This window comes from Coturnix japonica, chromosome 3 (genome assembly GCF_001577835.2).
Source record: "Coturnix japonica isolate 7356 chromosome 3, Coturnix japonica 2.1, whole genome shotgun sequence".
NCBI lineage: Eukaryota > Metazoa > Chordata > Aves > Galliformes > Phasianidae > Coturnix > Coturnix japonica.
Window position 1 is genome coordinate 80981716 of NC_029518.1, and position 23833 is coordinate 81005548.

At 37.2% G+C, this 23833-nt stretch overlaps 1 protein-coding gene across 1 annotated transcript in view; it reads right to left on the minus strand.

The window, feature by feature from the left end:
• MCPH1 (microcephalin 1) overlaps positions 1 to 23587 on the minus strand; it is a 108779-nt gene extending 85192 nt beyond the window's left edge. The window contains exons 1-8 of the mRNA XM_015859299.2: positions 23471 to 23587; positions 21671 to 21762; positions 19296 to 19414; positions 15498 to 15573; positions 14835 to 14955; positions 14406 to 14546; positions 12673 to 12879; positions 6952 to 7064 (exon numbers count right to left, since the gene is read on the minus strand). Of these exons, the coding sequence (XP_015714785.1) occupies positions 6952 to 7064; positions 12673 to 12879; positions 14406 to 14546; positions 14835 to 14955; positions 15498 to 15573; positions 19296 to 19414; positions 21671 to 21762; positions 23471 to 23489 (888 nt within the window). The 5' untranslated portion in view covers positions 23490 to 23587. The remainder of the gene's footprint in view (positions 1 to 6951; positions 7065 to 12672; positions 12880 to 14405; positions 14547 to 14834; positions 14956 to 15497; positions 15574 to 19295; positions 19415 to 21670; positions 21763 to 23470) is intronic.
• Positions 23588 to 23833: the final 246 nt, after the last annotated feature.

Sequence of the window (23833 nt, forward strand, 5' to 3'; positions counted from 1 at the left end):
AATAAAAGTTGATCGAGTAGTAATTAATAAGGTATGCTCAACCATTACAGAAATGCATATAATAGCAAAACTGAGACACCCCAAAAAGCATCCTCCCAGCAGAATCCTCTAGCTTATATGCATAGCAAGAGCATCTCACACAGGTTTTAAAGTACTGTTTCATGAGTTTGTACTATAGAAATCAGAAGAGGTATCCTTCCACCATCAGAAATAAACATAAGGCCTCCACCATGTACAAAAGTAGGACAGAATATGAATTCACCGATATCAGAGAAACATGTAACTGAACAGAACATGATCATCAAATCATAAAGCAATCAACATGACATAATCCTGCAAGAAAAGTCTAATTACCTGTAACTACATAAATATGCATAAGAATGTATATTTTATCATTTCAGTTTTGTAGAAAAAGTAGATCAATGGACTTCTACAGTAATTTCAATACAACTCTTTGTAATCTTAAAAATCAAGATATGAATTTCACGTTACTTCTCTAGGTATATACCACTCCATAAAAAATAGTCATTTCCATTTCTGATCTCACCCCAGTATACTAAAATCTGGTAGAATCACAGAATGTCTTGGGTTGGAAGGGACCTCAAGGATCACGAATCTCCAGCATCCCCCACCACAGGCAGGGCCACCAACATTTAATACTAATCCAGGCTGCCCAGGGCCCCATCCAGCCTGGCCTTGAACACCTCCAGGGACAGGGCATCTCAAGTGGAGCTATGCTATACAGTAGGGAGGAAGTACCTCATGGTGTCCAAACGCATTTTGTTAAATCTACATAACTTCAAGGGATCCTGGAGTCCATAATTCTAAGGGATCTTGGAAAGGCACAGAGCATGGCTTTGAAGCAATGTATTCTCTGTCCAATCTTTCTGGGTTGAAAATCTCATCATATTGAATATGTATGCTTCAGCAAAAGCATACTTCAGTATGACCATAATGTTCTCTTTTGACTTGAAACACAAAATAATTGCACTAGGTTCTCAGGGTCCTTGTGTAGTAACAGCTCTAAAGAGAGATCCTGATGTGTCTGTTCAGAACACGCAGAAAAATTTCTCACAACATCTAATAAATAAACATACTGAAAACATTACTAATCAAACTACTAATTTTGCCAAAGCTGTATTAATAGAGTTACTACATAAACCAAGGCCAGAGCAACTTGAGATCCTACAGCTGTTTTTTCAGCTTCAGAGAACAAACGTTCATTACGGGCTCCTTAATATCCATCTCCAAGAAACTGAAAATGCTGAACTCACACAACTTGGGAAACCTGTAGCCTGCCCTGACATAAGCCTGAAAACTCTTCTTTTGAACTGCAGCTTTTATGCTACAACACACAACAAACAAGATGGTATAGATGAACGTTCTGGATGATGTTTTGTCAATGTCACCAGTGCCCCATCAGAGACTCAGGGATGCAGAAACATGCATACAGTAGGTAGAAATTGGAATAAGTTTAATTTCTTCCAAACTACTTCATCTTCATTCAAAACTGCATATTTCTGCAAGAACGGGGTCATCTTCTAAATAGACAACATTTTGTTTTATTGCTTTAATTAGACAAGCAGTTCTCTTTAATACACATACAGTTACCAAACAGAAAACTTAGCAAAATTGTTTTAATTTTCAGTATTCCATTTTTCAGGCTAATTGCCTTTTTCCCTCCCTGTCCATTCAATTTTTCTTCAATGCTATTTGTGTCTGTTTTATTTTACATTTTTCTTTTATTGTAAAATATTTTTTGAGTTAGCATTTTCTTTTCTGACTAGCAAAAAGACATCTGGTGTGCATGGCTGCATAGTCTAATGCACATTTAAAGCAGGATTGTTATCAATACAACTCTGAAAAAATAGTGTTAAATGAATAGGACCTTTTAGAATTAATTCTTTTTTCTCTGAATCAAGAGGAGCTGCACATCTGTTTTCTAAATCAGAGCATATTTATTTCTGGATTGTGTTTTAGATCTGTAATGAAGGTTGTGTAGACTCCTGTAGGACATTTACATGGCTCAACTTTCCTTTATATGTTTCTTAAGACTACAGTTGCATTAAATATTTCTTTCTAGAATCTGTCAACAAGATTTCTCCACATCCTATGAAATACATAACATGCATTTCAATACCTCAAAGAAAGCAGTATCTGTTATTTTTTTCAGTTCATGAAACACAGCGTGATACTTCCTGTATGTGAACTGCTTTACATCACAAAAGAGACATCCAACCTCAAAGTGTATTTCTTTCCTTTTCTAACTTTAAGCAGGTGCTTCTTGGTGCTGAAGGAAAATAAGAGAAAAGCCCTGTTCTGTACAACTTGCTTTTCAAAAAGTGTCACTTGTTGTTTGGGTCTAGAACATAGACCTGTGATTTCTTCAAAGGATGGACATCAAGGGATATTTATCACTTCTGATTTGTGTATTTCTTAATCTGCATGCTCACTTACACCTACAATTTGACAAGCTCTGAAAGAAATGGGCTTTGGAATACTCTTAAGATCAAATGCATACTGTGATGGGTGAAATAAAAAGACTTTCAATTTCAGAACTCAACAAGAGTTCTGCTTACCCTGTGTAGTTTGGTCAGTATGATAGGGATAAAGCATATTTTTTTGAACATGAAGGAAAGGGAAGAAGTACATTCATATGCAAATATAATGCAAGGGATAGCACAAGAGCATTATGACAACCATTTTGTTCTCTTCCAACCCTTTTACTCTTTGGCTATTGTAGCTCCATCAGATGGTTCTGAAATAGATTCAGAATTCCTATACATGCTTTTGATCTTAACAGCTGTATTCCAGGAGTCACATTCTTCTTCACTCTGACTAGTACAGGAGCCAAAAAAGAGCCAGATGCAGCATGTGAATAATCAAGAATTAGGTTAATTTTGCTATTTTTTCTAGATAAGTTTTAAGAAGAGGATAGAAAACTTTAAAGCTGTTTTTAGAAACAATCTATAAATTATGTTAATTTATTCTATTAATATAATTGAGGCTCACAGCTGAGAATAATTGGTAATTGTGGTGAATGATTTCTATTCAGCAGTTTTAAACAGCAAATATTCAAAGCTATAATTTACTTTCTGGCTGGCCTTACTCCACTTATCAGTTCTTGATAACGACATTTTTCAAGTTTTCTCTGGCTGCAAACTGAGTTACAGTTGTAATTTCCTGACTAAAAACAAGACCTCTGCTTTGGTGCTAATGAGATGTGTAAAATGAACCAGCATTATCCAAATCAGAACTACTATGAAGTAGGTTAAAAGAAAAATAACACAACACACACAATGTAAGCTATTACAAGTGAAAAATAGAACAAAATGGCACGTCTGGGATTCAGGTTTCCCTCAGTGCCAAAGAACCATAGAACTTCTGTTAGCAAGATTAAGGATGATCAACAGCTTCAGACTTTTCAGCCTAATACTGACACAATTTACAACTAACTGACATTTTCTGTTTTCTTCATGCATCCATAATAGTGAATACGTTTTAAACAAAACAAAAAAAATCATATGTCATATTCATTTTTTTTTTTTTTTCAAAAAAAGGCAGATTTCACAGCATTCTGCACCTTCATAAATTTATCTGTCAAAGCCAGGGATTTAGTTTTTCCAGCAGGACAAAGAGTAAGGAAAGGGCAGAGTAATAAAGATTCTCCTTCCCACACCTTTGTCTGCAACCAGAAATTTCAAAGTCAGTCAGCATGAACCCCTCATGCAGCTTCTTATCATTTAAGTTTAACAAAATTAGTTCGTGTCCTTTCCTGAACAATTCCAACAAAAATTTAAGTATGGTATAAGAGTAAATCTATTTCATCTGTTCACACATTAAAGCTGTTTATGCTTTCATTACCAGATCTGGTCAAGTGAATAATTTCTTCAGATACCTGAATTATGTCAGACTAAAAGAATTACCAAAAGCTTCAGCTGGGATACTTTGAGCCCTAACTCTGAGACTGAAAACCAAGTTATGAAGACAATCTGCAACAGTAAGAATAGCTTCAGAGAGAAGAATGGCCTGATTTTAAGTCCTCATCATGCATCCATTCCATTTTGGTCACTGGTAGGCACTCAACACGGAAGGATAAGAAGAGGTGTCTGCCCAAGCTACTTCATCAAAAACACCAGTGGCTTGATGTTCTTTAGGTGAATATACTCCTGTATAAGTGACTCCTGTCACTTGGTGGACAAAGTCTAGAATTAGAATTGCCTTGCAAAGGTTGGGTAAAAATACTGATGAGGTTAATGATATAAACAAGACATACAAAACTTGCTCAAAACATGGTATTCAAAGGCACTCTTTACTGACCTATCTCCTGAAAAGAAAAGCTTGAAACTCTGGTTTTCAAATTTTCACTGTATTTTTTCAGCAATTCTAGTCATCTCATACTAACCTTGCTGATACCCATTTTAGTTTTACCTAAGATCACTCTTATGGAATTCAGTTAATTGGTTTACTTTCTTTACTACTTAATATTACATTGAAATAAAGAAGAATCTTATCAAATGAGTATCTGCACATTCTATTTGTATGAAACAATAATTAATACTTCTTATTTATATTCTGCTCTTGAATGTCACTATTGCTATAAATTCTGAATGTTTGAAACAAACTAATGAACAAAGCTACATTTTGGATATAGCAACATCATAAGATGCATCTTGCCAGTAAAAATAAACTTTCCTGCTGGATCTCAGTGTTCCATTCAGTGGCCTATTTCAGGCACTCCAATGAAGATAAACTGACATATAACATGAAATCCTGTTATTTTTACAGTTGTCTCAGAATGCTGATTGCTCAAATCTTATTTCCTATTTTCTTCAGTATTATGCTGCACAAGCCAGACGACTAGACTTAAACAATAATCAACTATTCAGTTGTCATTAGCTAGAGTCAGTCAGGCACTTTCAGGATTACTTCATATATGATAAGGCAATTTGCAAACATGAAACATTCTGGGATCAAATCAGTTACACCTAAAATCACAGCAACAGATATTTGATCCATACCATAGAAGTCTCCTGACAGTATCATTGAAGAATTCTTATCATTTGCAGATATATTCTCTTAAGTCCACACTCCCTTCTCTGACAAAGCATGATTTTAATTATCCATCAAGATACTTAATAATTATCCTTGTATTTCATGTATCTAAAAATTGCACTGCAGTATGTAAAGGTTTGATTCTTCCCCTGTAACACAGTATCATCAACTGACATTTCTAGACCACGGAAGCCACCTGCTGACATTCACAGGCATTAGATCAGAGTACATATCTTGGTCAGCCAAGTGTTAGAAGAATTTAGAACAATTTACATTTTTCAATGACTGGTCTCAAAACCAGGAAGTTTTAGATGAACTATGTATAGTTCCTTTTTTAAACTTTTGAATCTATCTTTAGAGACTTCAATGTAAACAACACATACAACACACGAAAGCTCTTGTTACTGTTTGTTGTGGGGTTTTTTTGTTGTTGTTGTTGCTCCATTAAAGATTCCTGAAAGTGTTTATTATCTTTCCCCAGTATGTCTGGGTTTGCCATTAAAACTGCTCTGTCTTCAGAGCTCTTCTTAGTTTACAACTTATGTAGTTTGAATAGTTACGATTAGAAGTCTTTCATGTTAAAGAACAAAATAAGTAAGTCTATATTAATAGTATAAATAGGAAAGGAAATTTGAATTCAATCTAACATTGTGATAAAGAAGCAGCTAAACAAAGATATTATTGATTCTGACTTCTGTTGAAAGACAAAACAGAAGGATTTCAGGTTGGGTGAGATTTTGAAGCAAACAAATGAATAACATAAAAATGTGACAAATCACCAAGCACCATTCCCACAGACAGCCTTATGGCCACTAACTGTTTATGGATATCTACTTAGCAGCTTTTGTAAGATTTCTGTTACAGGAAATTAAACTTTTCTGTACAGGTGTTTCAGCTTAATGAGAATGAATTCTTAAAATGTTTATCACAGGACACAGATATAGAGTGAAGCTGATTTATATGTTCTATATAACTCTTATTAGTTTTACAACTAGTATGACTGTATGTATTTAGAAGAAGGTGAGCACTTTCACAGAAGGGAACATTAAAGGTTAATCCAGTTGAACTCCCCTGCAATGTATGGGGACATCCACAGCTCACTTTAAAAAGTAACAAGCAATAAGACACAAGCAGGAAGTCAAAATGTAGTTTTGAACGAGAGCAGATGATTGGGCCATGGAAAATAGTATTCTGTCTTCCAGATGCTTAAAAGGCTGAACAGCCTGGTAACTGCATTTGCTCAGAACTTCAGAGTTAAAGGAGAAAAAAAAATAATTGATCAAACTGTTTAAAACTCCACCTACAGCAAACAATGAAACATCTGTCTAATTTGTTTCATGTCGCTACATCCTTCAGTGCCTTAGGACCTCCCATTTTTTAGACAATTTAGTATACATTTTAATTGTATGCCTTGCTACTACAGTACTCATGAAAAGAGCTACTATTTATTTTCCTATTTATTTGCATTTAATTGTAAAAAAACTTTCACAAGACAAAGTAACCTTAAGATCAGTGCTAACCCAGTCATCTCATTTCATTTGCTCCTATCCAAACTGAGCTCATATCATAAATTTAGCTAAATTTATGATTAAATAAAAGAATATAAGAAGACACAGGGAATATTTATTCTGCAGAACAGCCATGGCGAATGATCTACTATATATATATATAAGAAAAAAATGCAGTGACATGACTGCCACTGCAAGTTTGCAGAAAGCTGAGTTGAGTAGTTATATGTATTGTTTTTGAACACCTTTCACATAATATTTCAAAGAACGTAAGTTTAGAAATGTTTATTTTTAAAATGTGCATCAAGCACGCATATTCTGTTTGTAGGTACAAAGGCACTCAGTGATTCTTCAAAAAGAGCTTAACAATAAGTCCAGTTAAACTGACCTTTTGGAGTCTTCTGGTTTTTTTTACCCTCCCATTGTGCTTATTTTTTTGTTCATTAAAAACTTTGCAAGAGTCGTAAGTAACATCATACTCTGACACGTGATTTTCATCACCTAGGAAAAAAGCATATTACTAATTTAGAAACATGAAATGAAACTGACAGACTTTATAGAGCTCAGTACAATTTAAAAAATCTAACTTGAATACTTGCATCAGTTATTTTTTTCATTGTTTCAGTTATGGAAAGAAAAATGACATATGAGCACTTGACTTTATCATTCAGTTTCTCATCTTCTAAATAAACTAATTATAAAACTAACTGTGATTTCTAGCATTTTGAACACTGCACATTAATCACAAATAGACAGTGAGCAACACAGCTTTCTGTTTCAAAGTTTGCAATTTCTATGAATACACAAATATTTCACAGTTTGAAGCACTGGTGCTATATACTTATATTTCTTATTAAAAGAAGAGTGCTTTCAGAACACACTGTTTTTTATCTCAGATTACCTGAGGGTCCAAGATATGTTTTCAAACAACAGTTAGTAAACCAATTAAGCAAGCTGTTAGCAGGCAAGGAAATGTATAGACATTTCCTTCTGCCCAGAGAGGTTGTGGATGCCTCGTCCTTGGAGGTGTTCAAGACCAGGTTGGACGGGGCCCTGGGCAACCTGATCTAGTACATGTGTATGTTTGGTGGCCCTGCCAGGCAGGGGGCTGGAACTATATGATACTTGGGATCCCTTCCAACCCGGGTCATTTTGTGATTCTGTGATTCCTTCTATACACATGAAAGTGTATAAGTCCTGGTATTTAGAAAAAGGCACCATTCATGAAAATGTACTCTAATATACAACAAAAAGCAGTATTTATCATCACTTCTTTTTTAAATTACATATATTTGTCAACTTCATTTCAAATTCATTTCAAATTACCTTCTGGATTCATTTGAGAAATTATCTTGCTTGCAAAAGACAAAAAAGACTTTGATCTCTCTTTTGAAGAAGTTTTAATTACTGAAGATTGAGGTAGGTTGTTGTTCTTAATAAATAGTGGATAGTGAAGTGGGTCGAGAATTGGCTGACTGGCAGAGTGCAGAGGGTTGTTGGTGGTGGTGCGGTGTCTGGCTGGAGGCCTGTAACTAGCGGCGTCCCCCAGGGGTCTGTACTGGGTCCGGTCTTGTTCAACATCTTCATCAACGACCTTGATGAGGGGATAGTGACCACCCTCAGCAAGTTTGGCTGATGACACGAAGTTTGGGAGGATTGGCTGAACGCCGCTGAAGGCTGCTTGCTGCCCATTCGCCGAGACCTGCGACAGGCTGGAAGGCGGAGCACGTACAGAAGCGGATGAGGTTTTAACAAAGTCAAGTGTAGAGTCTTGCACCTGGGGAGAATAATTGGCACATCCACCCAGTGACAGGCTGGGGGAAGACCTGCTGGAGAGGCAGCTCGGCAGAGAGAGAACTGGGCGTCCTGGTGGACGACAGATTTGACCAATGCAGCCAGCGTGTGCCCTTGGCAGCCAAAAAAGCCCAATGGCATACTGGGGTGTATTAAAAGCACGCTGTTCCAGCACGTGAAGGAGGCGATCTCCCCCTCTATCTAGCCTGCGTAGCCTCATCTGGAAAATTGTGTCCTTCTGGCTCCCAGTACAAGAAAAGACGGCGAATGTCTTGAAGGTGTCCAGGCGAGGGCCGACTAAAGGGGAATTGGGGTTTGAAAAGCGGGCACTGGAGCATTCTCCCTTTGCGAGAACGAGACTTAGGGGAACTGCGGTCTGTTCGCCTTGAAAAAAGAGGCATGAGAGGGGACTTGATCCAGGTATTTATAAAATTAACATGACGGTGTGGGAGCGATAGTGGTGGGCTGGTCTCTTTTCGTAGTGCGTGGGGATAGGGTAATGGGATGAAAGTACAGCCATGAAGTTCCACACGAATGCTGCAAGAACGAACTTCTTTACAGTGCGGGTGATGGAGCACTGGAACAGGCTGCCCAGGGAGGTGGTGGAGTCTCCTTCTCTGGAGATATTCAAGACCCGCCTGGACGCCTTCCTGTGTGACGTGGTGTAGGGAGCCTGCTTTGGCAGGGGGGTTGGACTCGATGATCTCTAGAGGTCCCTTCCAACTCCTACAATTCTGTGATTCTGTGATTGAAGTGGCATAATTTCAACTCCTCAAAAATAATCTTGTCATTACATCAATATTACCCATATTTAAAAGTATAACTGCCTAGTCTATTCAATAGAAACAAATAAAAGGTGTTAATCTTGAAGTGTCCTTTGTATTTAGTATTGCACTAAGGTCCATCATCTTCAATCATACAGCAATACTGATGGCAAGAGGACGAAAGTTCTTGCCACACAATAAAAAGAAGATATTAAAAATAAATGTCACTGTTTAGGATACATGAGTTCAGAAAGTTACTACTAAACATTTATTTTTAATCTTAAATAAAAGATATTGGCCACAAAGAACAAACAAAACAAAACAAAAGTCAGGAGATCACTGACTCCATTGCTTCACCTGATCACACACACAGGCAGGCTGAAATATTACCTGCAATCACTGTGCTTTACCTGCCAAGTGGCACACATGTAAATATGTAATGCATGCTCTTTTTGATTCAATTGAGTGCAGTGGTGGGTGTGATAGGTAGAGTTAGCACTGCATTGTGCTCTCCCCTCATAGCACCCTGTAGCTGCCTATGCAGCCTGTACTCAAGCTATGCACAGCAGAATCACAAAAAATACTGCTAAAATCACTTGATAACGGTAACAGTTAACAGCCCTGTGGGGCCACATTTCTAGCTGTCATGTGGCCTGCAGGCTGTGAGTTGGATATGATTTACAAAATGAATGACAATGAAATTCTAAGACTCTGCCAGCAACACAGATTGACAACCTTCACAACAGCATTACTGTCAACTGATAAACTTACATTCATGAAAGAGAGAAACCACCATTTTGCTCATCTTGTAACTGCTATAAATCTAGGCACTGACATGCAAAACCCAGCAGTTAAATTTCTACTTTAAAATCAAAGAGCAAAAGAAGTCTGTAAAGAGAATGCTTCTCAAATGTTACATCTTGTCATTAAGGACAATGTGTAGGAGTGCCACTAACTTAAAAACCGGGGAAGAAAAATACTTGATATTTAAGTATATACAGCTATTAAGTTTTATCATGATTTAATAAATATTCATGATTACATTTTACAGTGTCACACTAAGAAGTTCAAAACACAACTTTCTTCCACAAAACTTCCATTAATAGTGAAAATACAGCTCAGTTTTTATTACTGATCTCTTCTGTTTTCAGATGAGCTGAAACCATCTTGAAACCACATAGGATTGAAAGGAAAAGCATCTGGTAACTTTTATTTGCTGAATACCCTTCCTTAATCCTCTCCTCCAGATTCTGAGCTTAAATAAGTTGTCCAGTGAGAAAACAAAAGTATAACATGCTAGAATATTGATCTCAATTTCATAACTAGAATTCATCATTTAGAATTAACTCTCAAATCAGCTGACATAGCATAAAGTATATGTTTTCTCCTTACTCTTTTTCTTTTTTTTAACTGTTTAAAGAGAAAACACTGTTCACTGACATTAGGAAATGCAGCAATTAAGGATCGTGTTTCAGTACATTGTCATGAGGCATAAATCACATTCAGTGGGATCATAAGCATGAAACCAAAATTGTTCTGCCCTTTTACATTTTACTTAATGTATTGATGATTTGTGAAAGTTTTTTTGTGTTTTTGTAGTAGATACTTCCAACAGTAAAGTATAGGCCTTTACTGAACTTATAACATTCTCACAAAATGGCTGCATAGGTTGGATATATAGGTTGCATAGGTAATGGATGCACAGGTTGTTCTTCACAAGAAAGATGCTAAGCAGCAGAATAGAGTGGACACTGAGACATCCTGGCCAGGGTAAGATCCAGAATCTTGGATCTTGAGCAATAATCTTGAGCAATACCCACCATAATCAAGTGTGGATAATGTGAGTTTATGTGAAGGAATACACAAGGGGAAGACCACTAACTAAATGTAAAATTTAATGTATAATTAAATTTATGCTTGCTAGCACAGCATAATAGATATCATAAATCAGGAATTGGGGCTTAGTAACCTTTAGATATTTTCTGATATGGGTTCCTTCTTAAGTATGGCTTTCATAAATAGTAAGAGAAGGAAAAATAGAGTGCAGGGTAAGGAAGCCTGGCACAGAATAAAACAGGTATAGCAGCTTCAAGAAATATTGCCCTTCTGTATCCATCGAAATGTACAAAATGATCCTAAAAACAGTAGGTTTGTGATAGACGTCATATGGAAAAGTGGACGTGTTGCACAGACTGTAAGCCAGGAGAACCTAGACAAGAGGGAAACATGAAAGTAACTACTGGTGATGGGGGAAAAAAAAAGAGATATAATGAGAAATGTTTCACTGATCAAGCATGCATTTTCTCCTTTGCCACAAGGGGGTACATGCCCACTACTGTAATAATAGTAAAAACTTTGCCACTTCACTGAGATATTTGCCTGATGGAAAATTATTGGAACTGAGAGTTTCTCACAGTATCATTTGAGAATTTTCCTGAGTTCCCAAGACTTCATATTCTAGTACATATTTGCGTTGAAAGAATTTATGCTAAACTAAATTAAGAATGCTCAAGTATAAATAACATTCTCTAAAATGATATTAAAACCAAAGATTAGCTCCATATAAATAAAGCCAAAACTGAAAGTGATGTGTACTTTGCATGTTGTTCAGCTGCCTCGTGTGAAGTAAGGAGATGGACTCAACCTTCAATTGACCATTCCAAGTCAGAATATTCTATGATTCTACATGCCTTCAAATGGCTAATTCGATCTTCATTATAGTAAAAGTTAGAAATTGCTGGGGTTTTTTTTGTTTTTTTGTTTTTTTCCATTATAGATTTTGTGCCTTTAACAGCAATTTAAAATTGTGAAATAAGAATTTTAACACAGAATATTATGCTTAATGGATACTTGCAGACAGTTTACAATAACATCATAACATTAAAAGGATGAAGAACTTGTTACCTTAAACAAGCCTTGAACAGAACGACAGAATTATTTGAGTTGGAAGGGACCTTTAAAGGTCATATAGTTCAACTCCCCTGCAGTGAACAGCTAGATCAGATTGTTCAGTGCCTGGTCCAATCTGACCTTGAATGTCTCCAGGACAGACCCTACTAAGGAGTCTGTCACTCTCCTTCTTATAAGCCCCTTTAGATACTGAAAGGCAGAGATAAAGTTTCCCAAAAGCCTTCTCTACTCTTGGCTGAACAGACCCAGCTCTTTCAGCCTTAATAGCAGCATAAAGCTTACAGAATGCCAAGCATTACAAGAAGAAGGCAGCTCACAGTTTTGCTGCATTTTGTAAGCCAATTTTCTTATATCCTGATGATTTCATATTTGCAATATATGTGAATACAAATGTGTGTTCTTCTGGCTCCTACACACTCATATATTTTTAAGTAAAAGTCTGGACTGCGGCATTTTTTCTTTTGGTGTAATTCTCAAGCATTTTTCCATTGAGAACATTTTGCATTTAGTTGTACAAGTATTTCTAATGCAGTATGGTCATTGTACTTCCATCCTTAACGGTTTTGCTCTGAAAACTTTTTCAGATCTTTTATTTCTAAACAACATATCATGCAAAGTACTCTGCAAAATCCGCTTTTTACCTAAGCTTTTTCTGCTAGGTTGTTTCTGGATTAAGCTCCTCTGGTCACAGCCACATGTGGGAGAATTCGTTATTGAAGCACTCATAGAAACGTGAGTACAAGTCTGAGTATTGCAGGTGTTTTCTACCTCTTTTTTCTGTCTCTTTGATGTAACAGTTCCAAAATAGTCATCAAAACTTGAGTTTAAGCAGTCTTTCTTCTTTTCTCCTGTAAATATGAAAAGTAGCAATATAAACAGTTAAGAAAACAGGAACAAAACAAAATTTCTAAGTAAAATCCATATAAAATTATTGAAATGAAAAAACAAGGACATAGCCATTTACTTGAATGTTCAGTGGCCAAATCATTAAACAGAAACAAAGTATACTGACAAGAAGCTACAATAGATTTTACTATCATTACAGCAGTACAGCACTTTATATATATATGTATATATATATATATACACACACACATTACTGTTGGAGGATAATGGAGTAGGCAGTTCACCCAAGTGGTCTTCAATACGAATTCTAAAAGCTGACTTCATAATTTTCTGCTAAAATTCAACTTATCTTTTTCTTCTGACTAGCAGGAGACATGTATGAAGTACATTACTCACTGTGGACATTATTTCTTACTGCTGTTAAGAAATCCACAGATGTAGCGTAACAACTTTCACAATCACTCTCTGCCTTATGTCCTGCTTCTACGCCAAAACACAGGCACTAAAGTTGAGTACACGAGCCTTAACATATGTCACTTCCTGAATACTTAAACTGGAAAATGCATTGGGTTTTCAGGTTTTGCCACTGAAAAACTGGAAGACATTCCAGATTCGTGAATTCTACTTTTTACTCAATTCTCTTTGTTTTGACAACACACCATTAAGCTCTGTGTTCCATACAAGATTCCTGTATCAGTAAACTGACGGAATACCAGAATAAGAAGCCATTAGCAAGGAACAGAATTACTCGTCACACATGGAAGTGACACAGGCAACTCAGTAGTAAGGTGACACGTTCACCCTGTGTGACTTCTCGTGCTCAAGTTCCTTGATTTCTTATTCCTATATACTTTGCCAATTAGGAGAAAAGAAATATAATTCAACTTAAAATATAAATAATAGAAAAAACAAGTAAAGTCCTATTTCACTCTACAAATCTATCACCACTCAAAAGAAGATATACAGATCATATGTTATGTTTATAACATCTAACACGTAACTAAGGTTGAGATTGTTACCTTGCAATAATGTGTCTTCTGAATTAGTTAAAGAGTTAGACAATGGGCAGTTCAAATCCAATTGAATTAGAAGAAAAAAATACACTCAACTTTTATGTTCAAAACAAAGCATCAGGTACAAAGTAGGCATAGTCATAAGCTCTAATTCCAGACTGGAAAAGAAACAAGCACCACCCTTTCTGCATGCATCATTTAGATCAGTATCCCTTTGCAATTGCAAATTTAAATCAGTGAGATTTAAAGCTCAGCGATCATTTCAAATGAATTATGGGCTAATGGGCTGATGTCTTGCAAAATGCTACCCACATAAAGATTAATGCTAATTAATTACAGCAGTACTATCTTACACATTTCTAATCAAACATTTTCGAGTCTAGGGAATTAAATATTTCAAGAAAAGTACAGTAAGAGTAATTCTGAGAGACAGCAAAAAAGTGTGGAAAAAATGCAGCAATAAAAATGGTGGCCATTTGTGCAAGCTCATGAATAAATAAAGTTTACCTTCTTACCAGTAGGAGAAAGATTTTCTCTTTTCTCCTTCATCTCATTTACTCTTCTCTCCATTTCACTGCATTGATCTCTTAATTTAGAAACAGGGCTATACACAAGTGAACCATCATCTTCAAACTGTAAAACCGGTATATCAGTTTCTAAGCAAAAAAATAAATGAATTGTACATTATTAATTATTTTTAATAATTTCTAATAACCATTTGTACTACAACAGCTTCAGATTGAGTTCTGTTTTGTTTCTCAAAAAAGCCAAACACAACCCAAAACACAAGTTTGCAAACAGCTCTGTAAAATGTAAATCAACTTCATCTGTCACAAAGATGTGCACAAAGGCATAAAAAGAAACAAACAAACAAATCCTCAAAAATTCATTCACTTTCAAGAAATAACTAAGGTATTTGAATACTAGTCCAAACTAATTCTTACCTGTGTTAATTCCTATCCTTTGTTGAGCTAATTCCTTAGCCATCTGGTTCAGTCTTCTCTGCAGCTTTCTATCATTCTCTGGAGTTTTCTCAACAAAGTCCGTTGGCTGCATACATTTGTGCTAAAAGACATGTGAAACTATTAAGTATATGGTTAAAACCAGCTCAAAGTAACTAGACTTCCTTTTTACCTACCAGTTTAACATAGTATTGTCAGTGTTTAACACTAATTTATAATCACCTCTTTAAGAGTTCTTGATAATTGCAAAGATAACATTTTCTAAAACAAACTGTAATATGAAAGTGAATAGAAAGGATTCACAGATATTTCAGATCAGATTTTAGTAAAAGGGAGATGAAGCTATCAACTTTCTTCTTCTCTTTTGTATTGTTTGCAGCAATGTTACTATTCTATATACTAGAAGTCATGTGCTGTTTCCCCCTTCAAAATGAGGAGTTTAGTTCTTGACACAACTCAATGAAGGTACACAGCATTTGGATGGTTTGGATTAGCAGATCATTTTGTTGACATTTAGATCTTCACTTATATACCAATATAAACACTCAATTATTATCTTTAAAAACCTACTCAGAGTTTACAGGAAGCTCTGAAAAATCAAGTGTGTTCAAATCCTTGAGGTCAGGATATTAGAATTTTACTCACTTTTAGTGGTAACCCTTCATTATTGTATACTACAGGAAATAAAGATTCATCAACATGTATTCCAGTTTCTCGACATCTGTGTAATAAAACAGAGTTATTACTTTTGGTCCTTAAGAATGACAACTTTTGCTGAAAAAAATAAATTGCTCAAGTTCTGCATTCATTAAACCTTTTCCAAGTATGCTTTCCTAGCATAACTACTGCAGTGCTAAGAACCCCAAACCCAACAATTTTACATTACATATCAAATAGAGGATATGATAGTTTTTTGTCCTAATGATGTCCTCTAACATGCTGTTTCAGTGCTCTAAAACTCAAAGATATACATCCATACTATTCTCCCACACACTCAGAATTCGCTGAATGAAGTCATCTGGCCCAATTCACATGACTGTAAGATCTAGACTTGTATTTTCTGGGTTTTCATTCTTCTCTAGCTAATGAGATGCTAAACATTTATTTGTCATTCTGATGACAGTAAATGCTTACCTATAAACCACAGTGTGTCAGGAAAAATAAGAAAAGAAAGGATAATACTCCTGTTCTGGTAATTGAGAACATAGGTTTCATCTGATCCTGGCTCTTACTTCTTACTACCAATTAGTTTCAGTTTTCTGTCTTCTCTTTGTATGTGCAATGTCAGAATCAGCCCCTTGCAGTGAAGTAAAGCTGTCTCTATAATTTTTTAATGAAAAAAATAAAAATAATCAAACTGATACTCTACCCCTGGATTTCCTTCTTAATAATTTCAAGTCTGACTTGAGATTTGTGGGACTCATGTTATCTTGGAATATTGTACATATCTATTGTATGTCTGCTCATTATGCACGGGTGTTGAGACAAGAACTTTAGCAAGGTTAATGGCAGACATATTTTAGTCAGAACTGGTGATGTTTCATTCTTGAACAACGTCTTCTGTAGTAAAGCTGGTTATGGAAAAGAGCCAGAACCTTAGCAGACTACTAGAATTCCTTTGGAAGACTGTGATTCTAGTGACACCTAGTGTCAAATTGCTTTAATGGTCATGTTTATAAAATTACAATTAATGCTTTACACCTAGAGGAAAAAGAGGCGAATCACTACAAATATTTGTTAAACTAACAGAGTTTAGAGCCGTCTGGAGTACCAATTAAAGATGATAATACACCTGCTATACTTCAGTGGCTGTTATTAAAATCTAGATAATGATTTTAAATCTGTTTGTTTTTATTGTTAAAAGAAACATATTCTGGATTTATGATTTATTTGAAATTTCAAGGGTCACCTTATTTTTCAGGTGTTCTTCTGGATAACATTACTTCCTGTTAAACAATGGGACCACATTTATTCAGTGTATACTCAAGCACACTCATGAAGCAGAAGCTTTATCTCAGGCAGATCATTGGCAAGAACACTCTAAAGTGAGAGACGACATTCATACAAGCCCTGACACTAATAATTTGTGCTGTTTTTTAAAAGAAAAGCAAATATTACAGTTTTTCAAGTCAAAGGGCATGTTCTTATGAAAGGCTTATGCATTACCCAGGGGAATATAACAGTAGAGTACATGCAGAACAGTTCATAAGTAGTGGTTCACCAGCTGTTAAGTGGGAGAATACTTGGCATAAAGTAGAATAATCAGGAAATGCTGGAGTAATTGTTGATGAGTTGCTTCCTTGTCTGGTGTTTTTAGGGCTCAAATATCAAAGAATAGAGCCTGGATAAAATACCACATAGTATCAATATCACGATACCCAAGAGCATATAAGAAAACAGTCAAACATTTCCATTTTGCTTTGCTACAGATTCATGGTATAAGGATGGCCTGAGGCAATATTATTTTTTGTTTGTTTTGCTTTTTTTTGTTGTTGTTGTTTTTTATTAAACTGTTTAATTCATGTGAATTCTCCAGTTCTAGGGAAGGAAAATATACATTCATTCCCCATACAGCATCTTCATATTAACCTTTGTTTTCGTATGAAAGAGGGATCTCTGACTTGCCACTCTCACTTCTTTTCCAGGATGAAGAATTCTTGTTACTTCAAATCACATCTTGTGAGAAAATCATTTTATACTTTCAGTCATTCTCAAAGTCATTTTCTGCCATCGTTCTGAACATATCCATGGCCTTCTCACTTCAGCTACCAGATGCTCGCTAGCTCTTTTTCTCATAAAAGTTTTCAACCACCTGGATGTCTACTGGAAAGGCAGCACAGTGGGCTGCAAGCAATTCAGGAGACTCCTGGAGTGCACTGAGGATAACTTCCTGGTCCAGGTATAAGACAAACTGACCAGAGGAGAAGCATTACTGGAAATGATGTTCACCAGCACATCAGTACATGAGCACATCAGTAGAGGGTAAAGACTGGAGGCGTTCTGGTCTGTATTGACCATGCCCTGGTTGAATCTGTGATCTTGAAAGTTACAGGCCTGGCAAACAGCAGAGTAGGGACCCTGAACCTCAGAAGAGTGCATTTCCAGTTGTTTAAAGAGTTATTGGATGGAATCCCCTGGAAAGCCACCCTTATGGACAAAAGAGTGAAATAGAGCTGGCAGTTCTTTAAGGACATCCTTCTGAGATCAAAAGAGCTCTCTGTTTCCATGGTTCAGAAGTCAGACAAGGGAGGCAGGAAACCAGCATGGCTGAGCAAGGGCTTGCTGGTCAAAGTGAGGGATAAGGAGGAAACGCATAGGCAGCAGAAGCAGGAATGTATGGCAGAGGAAAAAGAGAAGTTCATTCATCTATCCTTATCATCACTGCCCCTACCTCAATAAAGCACATCTATATATCTTCTATATCAGAGGATTTTGCCAGTTACAACAAGCATCTTCTAAGACATACATCAAAACCTTGCACTGATTATGGGAATAGTTTAAAGAATATCAGGAAGATAGCAGCTATTTTATATCCTATTGAACAGCTTACATTTTCCTTCTAGATACTCTCATAACTTTTCATTTGGTGCTGACATCCTGACAGTTAGTTTCTTGAGGCTTAAAAGCTTGATCTCAAAGCTGCAGAGCACAGTGTTGTTTTATCTTACTCAGACTGCTATTTCTCTAAGCACATGATAATTGATAAGAAAAGGACCTTTTACTTCACTTATATTCTAATTTCCATCATCACAACAATTTAAGAGTTGGAATGTTTGAATATAACATATGGGTATTCTTAAAAACCAGCACTGTATTTTTACACTTTGCCAGAACTCTAAGTTAAGCTTCAACCACTTCTTAAACACAGAGGAGAAGCCACAAACTACAAACAAAATGGAAGTGAAGTTCAAATTTTTGGTTGTTGTTTTGTTTTTTTAACACAACTTTCCTTATAGTAGTCAATAACCTTCAAACAGTACCATGCTGAACCTGACAAATGTCCTAAAAGATAGACTGCACACGGATCTTTTCCTTTCTCACTATGAGATATTCGTCTATAAGGACTAAGTACAGAAACAGTACAAATACTTCCTTCATTTTTATCCCTGATGAAATCTGTATTTTCATATGGAAATGGAATAATTCAATTCAGTGTAAATATCTGGTCTTCATTGTCTATGCATGCCATCTGAGAGCATGAAAACACCAAACAAATATATAATGCAGCTAATTCAACATACTCATTTTCAATAGATAACACACCATCTTTCCGTGGAAGTAACAGATTTTGTAATGGAAATACTGTCATAAGAAAGTTCTCATTTACTCATAGACTTAACAATGTTTCAGCTACATAAGAAAAAAGAGGTCATTTTTAAATAAAATAATAAAGGAATTCATTTTGTGGAACAGGTCACATTCATTTTACTCAACAGTACTCACTTCTCCACCCAGAGTACAGAAACAATCTTTACACCAGCATTCTGTGCTTTTCTCCATGTAGCTGAATGTCCATCTTTGAAGACTACATGTGTCACGCGCTTGTTGAAAGTTTTTGAAACCTGCAGAAGTGAACAAAGAGCTCATCTTTGAGTCTGAAAATCAGAAAATATTAATGAAACTAGATGGCATGGTCTGTTTTTCTTGCATATAACACAGCATAAGAACTTATTCTAAGCAGTATGTCAAGGATTGCTTTCATCTTTCCCGTATTTGCAAAAAGTGTGAAGCAATTGAAGCTCAAGTCTGATTAGTCAAATGAACGCAAAACAAGCTGGAGGGCTACAGTAGTCTTTTATTTTCATAACTTCTTTTCTCTGTGCCATCATTTCTATTTCCCTTCTCTCTGTATCACTAATCTTACAACATTATTTAAGTAGACAGAAATTGTTATGAAACCATCAGTACAGAAGTTTGTTGCCACTATCCAGAGAAATGCCAATTGCACCTTTCATTCAGTGAAGAACTCACAAACTTAGAATACAGGTAACATCATCTAATAAACTAATTCTCAATAATAGTAATCTCTTCTAGTTCTGAGGGAAGGCTGATGCTACCAAAAAGCATGAGAGAACACTTTAAAAACAAGAGTGAGAAATACAGGAAATTTAGGAAAGCATAACTAACATCACAACTGACATTTTCACTGTGATACAAAACTAATCAAATCTTCAGCTACAAACCTCTAGTAACAACTAAATAATAACACTTTCAGTCCTAGAGGTTCCATTCTTTACAAACAATATTTCTAAATATAAAACTGTTCAATCAGTTGTTGTGATTGTACTAAATTAATCAAGTTAATAATTCACATTTTACAGCAACATCTCAACACGGTCAAACAGAAGCAGCTGTGTAGCTCTCTAATGCTTAGCTCAATTGCATCACTATACTTGCTTCCCAATGTGTTGCATTTACATTTGGTTTTAAGAAAACTATTCAGCTTCTCCAAACATTTCTGATGGCAAGTTGATTTACAGTTTTTCAGAAGACAAAACCCATGAGATGTAAGTATCTAAGACCAATGAGTCTTTTTCAGAAAAAGTTATGACTCCCAGATACAAATGTATCATCATTTCTGCTAGTAACCAGGCTCACAGCCCATATGCTAAGGAGACTTGATGCTTGGTATGACTTTGCCACCAAATTATGGAGCATCACTACCTTAGGCCTCCCTCTCAACATTAAGCCATCAATCAGGGTACATTCACATGTAATATCACAGAATCACAGAATGACCCGGGTTGGAAGGGACATCAAGGATCATGTAGTTCCAACCCCCTGCCTAGCAGGGCCACCAAACATACACATTTACTAGATCAGGTTGCCCAGGGCCCCGTCCAACCTGGCCTTGAACACCTCCAAGGACGGGGCATCCACAACCTCCCTGGGCAGCCTGTTCCAGGGCCTAACCACTCTTGTAATGAAGAACTTCCCCCTAACATCCAACCTAAATCTTCCCTCTTTTAACTTAAAACCATTTCCCCATGCCCTGTTATTGTCAGCCCTTTCGAAGAGTTTACTCCCCTTCTGGGTGTAAGTTCCCTTCTGGTATTGAAAGGCTGCAATGAGGTCACCCTGCAACCTTCTCTTCTCCAGGCTGAACAAGCCCAACTCCCTCAGCCTGTCCTCATAGGGGAGGTGCTCCAGCCCCCTGATCATCTTCATGGCGTGGTAGTCCTCTCTTTCATCCCATCTCTTACCCTGGAGGTCATCTGTTGATTACTTGGCCTCAACTTGGTACATCTGAACCCTGACAGGGTAAGCCAAGTCAGTACACTATAATGTCCTTAGCCCAATGAAAGGCAAGGTAGTGTCTGGCCAGGAGGTAAATAACGAAGGGGCAGGATCACCCCTTCTTGGTCCTGGTGAATAGTCTCAGTATTCTCACCTAGCTTCATAGTCTCATGTATATGTTTCATCTTATCAAGCTACTTCCAGATCAACAAAATACAATTGATTAGAAAACACTGTAGTAACAACGGACCAGCAGCCTGCAAGCTATAGAAACAAAGCAACATGTGAATGACTTAGGTTTTCAACCCTTAGATTTGGTTTGTCCCCAGTGTGGAGCAAGACCGATACTTCATAGCATATTAACAAACAAGGAAGATTATATGTACCTGAGTAGGCTTTATATGCATTTCTTATCTGCCACTGATAAGAATTTTAGAGCATAATCATATATTCCCAAGTTTGTGATGGTTTTCCTTCCTGCCTTTTAAAAACTCCTACTACATAGAAATACACAAGCAGAACAAGCTAAGTTTGTAATTAAGATTTCTCCTATTCTATTAATTTCAAAATAGTTTCCTTACTTTTGCTCCCATATCAAGAAGTTGCTGCTCAAAGGTTTTTGAGTAATTTTCGGTTCTGCTGGATGACCAAACTTCTACAAATGCACAAACACCTGGAATCAGAAGAGAGAAAACAAGACATTTAATAACCAGTTAAATTGTCCTTCAGAAAATAACTGGCTTTAATACTCCTTCATACACACTGAGTAGCAAGAATAGCTTCAGATCCATGGCTGGTTTTAATAATTGCTAATGTTCAAGTTAATAAAAGATGCTAAGATAAGTTGTCCTAACAGAAGATACAGAATATATTAAATAAATATGGAATTACCCTTTCAGCAAATTTCAACAAAAATACGTAGAAATAAGCATTCCCAACTTAAAATGGTGAACTTAAAATTCCACCTTATCTATATCAAATCACCTTGAAACTAAGTATCTCTCACAGGGTCTAACGAACTTTCACGACAGTTGCCCTATAAAAGTTTAGATATATTGCATTTAAGCAGCTTACTTGATCAATCAGATTAAGAACCTCCTTAAGGAATAAAATAGCCTTGGCTCAGTAAGTCTTTAAATAAAATAAAAGTTAAAAAAAATAAAAAAATAAAAATCCCATAATCTCAGATGTATTGACACACAAGGACAAGCAAAAGAAACTTTCAATAATCCCTTTGTTAGTTTGACTTAGGATGATCTATAACTGCTTCGGCCATACCAGTTTCTCCTTTTGAATAGCAGATCAGTAAACTTCCAGACAACTGGAGGAATGCCAGCTCACCAAAACCAACTTTAAACAAACTGCAGGCCAGGTGACACTCAGAGCTCAGGAATAAAATTGAAAGCTTTTACTTAGATTTAAAGGGTTCATCCTCAGCAAACACGGTTTAACTACAGTGTCTGATGGGGAAGCGTGTATGAAGCAAAGGCTTGCCATTAAATTCCTCCATGTAAAAACCTGCACCCACTGGCATTCATTTGAATGCTTGCTGAACATTTATGGAAGCCAAACAGTGCATGTGGGCGTGTTTCAGTAGTGGTTTAACAGTGGGCCACCTCCAATATGTGGCATATATGTGTTCTAATTCAACACTGGCAAAATGCAGAGCTAATGGTAGTAACTATGTTGCAATACATAACGTTGTATTTGAGAACTTGCTCTATTGAATAGTGTTATTGGATCTGTTATAGCTGCAGGTGGCATTTCCTCAGTTACATACATATGCAATCTTCCAATTCATTACAAGGACACGCTGGGAACTCAGAATTATCTTCAAAGCAGCACGAACCCACTATAGGACTAAAGGGATGCTTTACAGTAATTACCCCACTTAGGAAACAACAGAGAAAACAAGTAGTAGTTTTTGTGTTGCAGATGTAAAGGGAAAGCCAGAAAGCCCGGAGCTTTTTTGAGCTAGAAGAGCTTTGAAAGAGGCAGGTTCCTGTCACAGTTAACAGGCCTCAAAGGTGGCGGCTGTAGTGGGGAAGCGACAACCAAGGAGGGAGAAACTTTGCAAGATGCCAGGCACACCGACCATAACCCAAGGCATTACGAGACCGGCAGCAGCACAGCAAGCAGAGACGGCCGGTAGCACCGAGAGCCGCCCTCAGGGGCAAAAGGAGCCCGGAGGGGCCGCGAGGCACCACGGTGCTGCCAGCCCCTTCCTGCGGCTGTGGGGTGAGCCACGCCGGAGAAGGCCGCGCAGCACCGAGAAGGCCGCGACCTCCCCGCAACCTCAGGGCCGGCAGCCCCAAGGGGAAGAGCTGCACGGAGGAGCCCGCTGCAGCCCGGCAGCTCCTCTCGCGGAGCTCAGCCGATACCTTTCAGCACGGACTCCATCAGCGGCTCCGACACCCGGCACCGTTCAAACTGCTGCCGCGCTGCTCCGTGGCGCCTGCGTGATGCTGCCGGGCTCTGCAACGCTTGCGCGGTGCTGCCGAGCCCACAGCCTATGGCCGGGGCGGGAGTTGAGGTGGGGGGTGGTTATAAGGTGGCTGAGGAGAATCGTGAGGAGAGATGTTAAAAACAAGCCCATAAAATGTGTGCTCTGTGAGAGCAAAGCTCTGTTTAAAGCAGCGTTTTCAAAAGATAAAGCTATATAGACTCAACATGAGCCAGCAGTGCGCTCTGGCAGCCCGGAAAGCAAATGGGATCCTGGGCTCCATCAGGAGAGGGGTGGTCAG